This window comes from Ceratina calcarata, unplaced genomic scaffold, assembly GCF_001652005.2.
Source record: "Ceratina calcarata isolate Rehan_Ccalc_2016 unplaced genomic scaffold, ASM165200v1 scaffold297.2, whole genome shotgun sequence".
Taxonomy (NCBI): Eukaryota; Metazoa; Arthropoda; class Insecta; order Hymenoptera; family Apidae; genus Ceratina; species Ceratina calcarata.
In genome coordinates, this window is record NW_017152138.1 from 2,066,260 (window position 1) to 2,075,431 (window position 9,172).

The 9,172-nt window shown below is 40.9% G+C and overlaps 2 protein-coding genes across 4 annotated transcripts in view; one reads left to right on the forward strand and one right to left on the reverse strand.

Moving 5' to 3' along the window:
• The first annotated feature begins 49 nt into the window (after window positions 1-49).
• On the forward strand, window positions 50-2,305 carry hdm (meiosis specific with OB domains hold'em). The gene is made up of 8 exons (XM_018022894.2): window positions 50-331; window positions 409-540; window positions 738-1,006; window positions 1,125-1,347; window positions 1,420-1,533; window positions 1,613-1,772; window positions 1,854-2,061; window positions 2,137-2,305. The coding sequence occupies exons 1-8, from the start codon at window positions 211-213 to the stop codon at window positions 2,287-2,289; spliced, it is 1,380 nt and encodes a 459-aa protein (XP_017878383.1). The 5' UTR covers window positions 50-210; the 3' UTR covers window positions 2,290-2,305.
• Window positions 2,306-5,145: 2,840 nt separating this feature from the next.
• The window catches only part of stol (voltage-dependent calcium channel subunit stolid), a 13,464-nt gene continuing 9,437 nt past the window's right edge, over window positions 5,146-9,172 (reverse strand). For all 3 annotated transcript variants that reach the window (XM_018022970.2, XM_026812797.1, XM_018022971.2), the window contains 3 exons: window positions 8,618-8,826; window positions 8,271-8,547; window positions 5,146-8,156 (listed from right to left, as the gene is read on the reverse strand). In XM_018022970.2, coding sequence (XP_017878459.1) covers window positions 7,862-8,156; window positions 8,271-8,547; window positions 8,618-8,826 — 781 coding nt within the window. In that variant the 3' untranslated portion in view covers window positions 5,146-7,861. The remainder of the gene's footprint in view (window positions 8,157-8,270; window positions 8,548-8,617; window positions 8,827-9,172) is intronic.

Genomic DNA, 9,172 nt, shown 5'->3' on the forward strand with positions numbered 1-9,172 from the left:
TTGTTCCAATAAAATATATTTAAAGCAGGTAACTGTCTGGTAATTCAATTAAAACAGCAATATCGATTCATGATAAATAGTATATGTATAAGTTCGTCTGGTAGGCTGGTAACGACGGCGCCAAAAGATCCGCGATCTGTGTTCTTTTCACGCGCAAAGTATTACAGATAATTGATTACAATTTAATATTAAAAGAGAAAAGAATCGACAATGTCGGCTATATGCAAGCAATCATTGAAATCTTTGCAACCGGGAATGCAGAATGTGTTCGTTATCGGTATAATTGTGCATAATACAAATATGAGAACGATCGAATCAACGCGAATGAGATGTAAGATTTATTCTTCTTCCTACAAAAAATCGGTTCACAGTTTGCACGGGTATTAACGTTTAGGATAAAAATTCCAGTTAATAACGGTGATCGAGGTGTTTGGTCTTTCACGTTACGCGGTTCTGATGAAGATTCGATAAACGTCACTGTATGGGGTAGCACCGCATATGTAGGCAATTTGTCTTCCACGTTTCGTATCGGGAGCATAGGTTTGTAGAAAATTAAATTATGATTGTATTCACTTTACGGAATTTTTCGTTATTCATTCGTTCATGTTTATGAACTCGTTTTATCTGTTTCTATTACTTGCTAAAATGTTCTGTAGTTTGATAAATTATTTATGCATGCGTACGCCTATCGAAATTCGAATAACGAACAGGAGATTTCGAATGACATCGACTTACAGTAGAGCTGATTAATCCGAAAGTGATCGAGCGTAGTCCGGAAGATAGGAACGAAAGTTTCGTGCCGTGGGTGTCCTCTCCTTGTAGTTTGACGATAAACGAAGGCACCGCGTTGATCCAAAACCACGACGCGCCATCGCGCGCAGACTACGAACCCCTGCTGGCAATCCCGATTAGGAACCTGACCGGGTTGCGGACTTTGAATAGCATTTTTGAAAACCTGGAGGAACTCTGCGATCAATACGTCGACGTCTTGGTCATCGTCACCTTCGTAGGTTTCGCATCTAGAAATCGGGGTCGTCGTTAAATAAAATATTGTCGCGCTACGTTTTGATCATACCCTCTTTTCGGTTGAAGAGAAGAACTAATTAAATTTGCGTGTTCGATAGATTAGCGATGTTCGCAACGTGATAACGCGCGACGGGAGAAACGCGAGGTTTCGTAGTTTCGAGGCGTTAGATGACTCTACGGAAAAGGTGGTATCTTTGACACTCTGGGAAAATGATTGGATCGAAAGAGCGAACGTGTGGGAACCGAAACGAACTGTGATCCTTCTCGTTGACGCTCGTATCACTTACAATAATTATAGGAAAAAAATCGGCTTATCTATAGGTTGTACTTTGAGAAATCGAATTAGCGAGAAGGAACGCGACTTCGGGATTTTGACCTTTTCTATATTTGTAGTTAGGAAAACCTTTATTACGGAGAATCCTAATATACCTCAAACTGAGGCTTTAAAGAACAAGGTGCAGTGTTGCGAGCCCGATGTGATGTTCGGAAATTTCGCGACCCCAAATCGTAAGAACGCGCGTTTTATGTTTTGTAGACAGAATCGAACTCTCAGATTTTATGATTTATCACCTCTGTGTTTTAATAGCTGTTTCGATCAGTACTGTAATGACTATACAACAGATTACAACGAAGTTAAACCAGAAACCGCAACAAGACGAGAGGATTCAATTCGCGGCAATTCTAAAGGCCTACGTGATGGACATAAACGTAGAATGTTTAGATCCTGGGATGCTAACCATCAGATGGTCTATTTACTTATTCTATCCTTCGTTTCTCCTTTCTTTCCTATTCGCCCGTTCTTTCTTTTAACTTCTCGTATTCCTCAGCGCGATGTGTAAAAAGACCGTTCTTGAAAATCAAGATTCTTGCATGAATCTTGAATGCCCTGCGGGCAACGGTGCTCGTAAGCCTATAAACGTGATGCACCTCAATTTAAAAGTGAATTTAAAAGATGACACAGGTTACTTAGTCGGATGTCGATTATCCGGAGAAGTGGCCGAACGTGTTCTTGGTTGTACGGCTAGCGAGTTTCAGGTAGTTAGATTTTTCACATCGTTGTCACGATATAATAAATCAAATTTACCGGCGTCCTCTGGTAATTCCTTTTAGGCAATGATAATACCTGAACGAGAAGTATTAAAGTGGCAGTACGTGTTAGAAAGATGTGACGTTCGGTTACATGTACTTGGTCCGACGTCTAATTTCACGAACGCTATTTACAATATTTTATCTATCCAACGAATTGGGGAAGATGAAGGATAAGTTATAAAACATTATATTATTCATACTAAGTTTCTAATTATTTTTATTTGTTTCTACTTATTCTAACTAAATTATTCGTTCTTCCTGTTCATATAATTTTTCATGTATAATTAGAATAAAGTAATAATTATTCTACGAATAGAACACTTTTGTATCTCGTATCTTATTCAGAACCTTAAATAAATATGTTGTAAAATGTATATCTATTCACGGGATAGTCGTTGCCCATGTAACCCCCATCCTCTACCAAAATCGATGTTTATCCAATATGTGTATACTCACTGATTATTCGGGTGACCTAAAAAACTACGATCCCCAATCTCAAGGTCCCATAGAATGGTCATCTGGTCAAGGATCATGGATCATGCGTATGAAATAAAAATGCCAAGCTTCTCCATTCATTTATTAATCACAATTCAGTCATTTATACAATATATTAGTGCATTTCGTACTGTAGTCAGCATTGGAATTGTTTTTCACAATCTAATGATAATATCCTGATTGTGAATGATATGGAAATGGTAATAGGGCGTTAGACCCCATAAAACAAGAGACGAAAAAGTACATACCAGTAACAAATAATTTTAGAGTGTTAATATTGATTTTAGAAACCTAAGTAGTCATGGCAACGAAATGAGAAAAAGGAATAGTATAAAAAATCGAAAATCGAGCAGAGTCAAAGAAATACTAGCTAAGGAAGATTTAATTCCTGCCTGAATTGTATGGCACATGAGCCGGAGTAACTGTCTCGATAAAAATAATCGATAAATATTATTGTGGATATTGAAAATCATAGATAACTCGCGTGATAAAGGTCTAAGACTGATAAGATACACGCTTGTGACACTTGCACTTAACTTTTATTATATAATGTTATGCCGTATTTCAGTTACATAATTTTAAGTGTTCAATATACCTTATCGATGGTGTACGCGTACACGTACCCGGGAACAATGTTTATTATGTGGGTGCGTGTACGTATACACGAATCCTCTCGCGTATGGACACACGTGTGCGCATACTGGTGCGTGTTTTACATTTGCGATCGACTTTTATTAATTATTATTAATATTATACAAATAATGGAAGACATGGCAGCACTAGAAAGTGCCGTTTCAAAAGACAATCTCTTACCTAGAACGTTCGTAAATTTTTATTTTTTTTGTTTTTTATGTTCACAACGTAGTTGTAGACCGTTTCCCCCTTACCACCCGATAGCTTCGCTGTGTGTATTTAGTTATTTTTAATTTATTTAGTTTCTCTTTACGCGCTGTCTCGCTGCAAAACGAAGCCGCATCTCTAAGTCACAGATTTGTAAACGATGTACGTACTAATTATTGTAGATAAACAAACCGCGAGATGCGTAATAATAGAATATTATAATCTTTTAATTTAATTCTCCCCTTCTCACCCGTCTTTTTTTTATAGTCCGTGTGTTCAGCACGTAGTTAGGCTAGTTGGCGCACAAGCGCGTCCCGTAATTCTGCCGGTACACGTATAATAATTCAACTATCGCGAGATCCAACGAAACTGCTGGTACCGCGAAAATACAGTAAGTCGACGCGAAATTATTACAAGCTCGTGTATAAGCATCAAGAAAGGTATTAAAGGACGAAATATGAATATTGCATTGAAACGGACCGTATCAAGTTATAGCTAAACGCATCGTTACCGTAAAATATTTTCATGATACCATTATATGTATACATCATAAACTATGACCTGCACTTTTCTTCTTAGAGCCTCTTTTAATTTATTTACTAAAACAAAACAATTAGGCATCTGCACGATTCTAATACCGTCACAATTATTGAACACGTTTGTGCAGAGTAAGATCATAACGTGTCTGTCGTGAGTAGTGACGCACTGCGACGTTTTACAGTGCACGCGTGAAATACGAGACAGAGACGACGTGTACGTACGCAAGTATCTCAAACAGCGTTGAACGCGTGAATACCCGTTTCTCTCTGCTATTGCAGGCACGTCCGAACCACTGTTTTAAGGGTCGGAGCACTCCCGCTGGTTCCCAGACAGGGTGACGAGCCGAGCATGGAGCGGAGGGTTGTAAAGTAGCGGAGAACTGACGTTGTGTTAATAGCTGATAATAAGCGAACATTGTGACACCGTGTCTGTAGGCCTACGTAGGTTCGTTCAGTGCGAATCTGCGCGTGTTGTTTTTTTCTTACGTTCGACCCATAGAGATAATACATACAGAGCAGGGGAGACAGCCGTGAAAGTGGGAAAGCATTAGGAAGAGAGAAAAGATGACGGTGGCGATGCTATATTTCTTGAATGACTTGAATTCAAGAGAGACAGCGTCGCTACCCTGAACTTTTCTCTTTTTCTATACATATACCATTTTTTTTTTACACACGACCGTACGACTTACCTATTCTATGGTCAGTAGTTAAGAGTCGTTGCTTATTCTTAAGATCGTCTTAAGCATTTGCTTAAGTTTCTGTTTCCTGTAGAAAACAGGGACTGGAAATATGGGATAGACAGGGATAGCAAATTCTTAAGACGATCTTAAGAATAAGTAACGACTCTGAATACTGGCCTATAATATTATCTCTATGGTTCGACCACGAGGCAAAATCGCAGTTACAAGGCGGCTTCTGAAGCCAAAACTGACTCGCTCGACACGAACAAACGGCTTTCGAACCGCTACCCGCTCTTGCGTGCTCCTCAGAGCGCTCCTGTGGACATGCCTGTCTTATCACCTCCTCGCGTCGTCTCCGAATCACGTACGAAACGTAACATCGTCGTCCGAACAACATTTATTTAACCTATGCAGGGATTCTATCCGCTGCTCGCGAAATCGCGTTTTAAATTGCTCTATCTTGCTGGTCCTTAATCTCGCGCATTACCGGGGACCGAAAATCGGAGAGAATCCGTGCGTACAATGACTGGAAAAAGTTATCGGCAGATCGATGTACTTCGTCTTAACGTTCAAGCAAGGATAAGGTTCGAATTTTTGGTCATTCAGTTAATTCAGTTAATGATAATTAAAATTGATATGATTCGTCAGACCACAGAATTTCACAGAGAATAAAAAAAGAAATATTCGTTCATCCTTTTCACATTTTCCATGTTCTCTGAATACTTTTTCCTATGAACACGTGAAACCTGCGGTCTAAACATTATTGATATGTCTATTAAAAATTGACGGCAATCATCGTGAAAGTGAAACGTAGAATCGTATCGAAGATCAAGAAACTACTCGTACTTTTAACAGCCATTGTGCATGGTTTGGATCGTCGACGACAGTTGCGAGTATCATCGCTGAGAGACATAGTTGTTCGGAAGGATTTGATATGCTTTACACGTTCTCTTAATATTAAATAAAAAGAAATTCACTACGACGCTTCTCGTTCCCTAGTCGATTATTTCGTTGCTCCAAGCTTGCCGCGATACTCTATCGAGCTTATTCACCCGTTCCCTCGCAACTCTCTTCTTCCGTGTACTTTTAGCGACTGCAGCGTACAAGTCTCGCAAGAAGCGATTCGTTTTGATTTCTCCGCAGAACGATTCCAGCGTGCGTTTAACAATCTCAACGTTCGGAAAGTTCTCTCGAAAAAGCGGAGAGTCAGCGCATCGTCTAACAAACAAGAGTAAATTCAATGTAAAAATTCGACCATATGTCGGCGACGCGTTGTACGCCCGAGGAAAACGTTGACTCGAATGCATACCGAGCGACAATCAAATCGACGTATTTTTGGCAATCGACAGGCCCGTCTCCAACAAACCGAGTCTCGCTGGAATAATAAATTCGAATGACGCGGGTACGCGACGGATCCCCTATTACGTATGTTTCCTCTTCGATTGAAAATCAAATCGTAGATTTAGGAACGTTTCGACAACAGCTTATTCGCGTTTACCTTGGAATTAATCAATTATGCGCGCTCGGAACACCGCGAGATTTGCAAGCGTGAAACCGTACCCTGCGGTACGCGCGGTGATTAGGCTAAATGATATCCGACAAATGATCGACGCACACACGCACACACTCCTCAAAAAACGTATGGATTCGACGATAGTGTCGTATGCGTAGATTACATCAAAATGTTTAAGAAACGGGAACGCCTTTAAAACTCGCTCGAACGATGAAAAAGGAAAGTCTTCGTTCGGACTGTAACGATTAGACTGCGGACTTTTCTGCAGAATCAAAAGGGTTTGCAAGCACGTTTTTAAAAATTTAATTCAGTTAGAAAATCGTTTCACCCCTTAAATTTAATAACCTATTGCTTACATTGGCTGTTATGTATATTTTTACAAATCGTATGCGTCATATGCACTCTTTTACAAGGAAATTTTCTATGAGTGCACAGAAACCCGCAGTCTAACGATGATCCAATTACTTCGACGCATCTGGACTTGACTTGGCGCGTTGCGTCTGTCACAGAGTCGGAAACATTCTCCTCAGAATCACTTTTAAAGTGAACATTTTTAAACAGTCGCGAAAAGGATTTCGGGATTCAACTGAGATGAGAACCGTTCCGGGACGAACTGTTTCCAACTCTGTACAAGACGGCCACCGTTCCCATTTTATTGAAACACGCGCCGCGAATACATACATGAGATTTATCCTTTTTAAATCGTCACCTCCTTAGACTTAACTTCGACGCTGTAATACGATTAAGAAATATTCACAATTCTTTGTTGCAACAAAATTCATAATGGAATATGTAATGATAGATCAACATTAACATTATGTATCCCCGATATGTACACATGTCCTGCGTGCACGCGCACGCGTGCCAATTAAACGCGTATGTCAACGGTGCCTTTGATTCCGCCACGCTTATAGCGAAGCAAATTACGCTACTAACTAATTGTAAGATTCGTTAGAGCCATGGTGATTTCTGTCAGCACGGAGCAATCGAAGACGACTGTTTGCATCTACGCGAACGCGGCCACGTCAACCCTAAAGGAATCCTGTAAATAAATTTTAGGCTGAAACGCTATTAATACTATTATGTATTGTCAACAATTAACGCGACTGAACGATTCAGTCGCACTGTAATATATTCTCCTATCACTAAACTCGTAAGAAGATTGCCAGAACCGGCCGTTTATTGTCGAAATTATAGCGGACAGCTCTGGCAAGATGATCTTCCTCGGTGTCCCTTTAAAATACACGAACGTTGGGACAGTGATTCCGGAAGGGTTGACGCGCACGCGGACGCACGCGTATGCAAGTAAATAACTTCCTACGTACTTAGATACAGGTTCCCTCCTGGTCCTCGCGAAAGGGAAAAGGACTCGCGATCGAAGAGTACGCGCCGCGTACGCGCGCACGCACCTGCTCCCTTACTCGTTATGCACGTATCTTTATCAGTATATAGGTATTAAATCGATCAACTAGTATACCATTTTGTTTTTCATAAATGTTTCATAGAAACGTCAACGCTAAATTCATTTCAAGTACATTAATCCGTGAGAATGTCTGTTGTCCTGTCTGTATATATGTGTGTGCGCGTGTCGTTGTGTAAATGTGTCAAGTGTGCGCGCGCGCGTGCGTGACTATGTAAGTAAGTACGTGTAATTTCAATAGGTGAACTCGTGAACGAAGTCACGCGAGTCGCGTGGCGACCGCGTATGCGGCGACCACCACGGCCAGCACGGAGAACGAGTGACAAGGACGATTCGCGGTACCGCAATATTTTATCTCCATCTCTTCCGGGTGGTAGTTTATGCATTTCGGTGGCCTGCGACGATACAGACGTTCTCTCCTCGCGATGCGTACGCTTATGTTCGCGACCGCCTCCGTCGGATCGATGCTCAGCTGTTTACTACCGCACGGACACAGCGTGTCCACCACCAGCAGAATTAGATTCGTGTGACGGATCTTCTGTACGCTGAACGGCCTGCAAGCACCGAAACGTATATTCTCGATAAAATATTTGTTGCTATTTAAATCGTGATTTGTAAATTGACGACTATTTTAATATTTCTAAAAGTATTCGAAGAGGTGAACGTACCTTTCGCAACCACTGTCGTGACAGTTGGTCAGTTTTCCCTTCAACGGATTGCTCGAATTCAGTCTGCCCGGTTGCAAGATGTAAAGGTCCGTCGTTTTCTCACAGGATCTTAGTTTTCTGTGCGGATAGTGACCGGTCGTGGCTCGCGTCGCGCTGGGGAACGCAGGGGTTGCAGCAGCTACCGCTGGCAGTCTTGGAAATCGTTCGTCTTCCTCGTGTATCGCTTCGTCAGTCGAATCGTCAAACGGTTCAAACTCGCGGGCATCGACCGTTTCATCTAAGATCGTATAAACAGTTTGATTTATGTGGAATCGAATAAAGTGTGAGGGTGAGCTTTGCATTCTTACCGTCACCGTTTAATCTCGCAGGTTCGCCAGCGAACGCGAGAACAACCTGCCACAAACTTTGGAAATTGAATCCGTAGGCCATGTTCCATAGGAAATTTCCCAGTACAGCAATCGTCCTTGTAAAGGACTCCGAGATCGTCCTCGACGCAGAGGATTGATGAGACTCTTGTGGACTGCAAGTCCCTTGATAGTTGATCACCGTCACGTTCCTGGAACGAGCAACGTGTACAAAATTATTTCTTCTTAAGGATGTATTGGCTATACAGTCAATACCAAAAGTTTATGTACCTTAGAAAAACGCATTTCCCATAATTAAAAAGAAATCAGACGTCGGAAGAATAATGCTAATAATAAATAGCTACGTGCTAAAAAGTATAGAAGGAAATATCCAATTAAGTATTGATGCTGACGAAAATTTGTTTTTTTTTCAAAATTTCGAAAAATGCTTGAAATAAAAGTTGTTTCTCTTCTAATTTCGATATTTAACGAGTTACATATGATTATATGGCATTTTATTGATGTTGACAAAATCCGACCATCCCACAGTCGAAACGG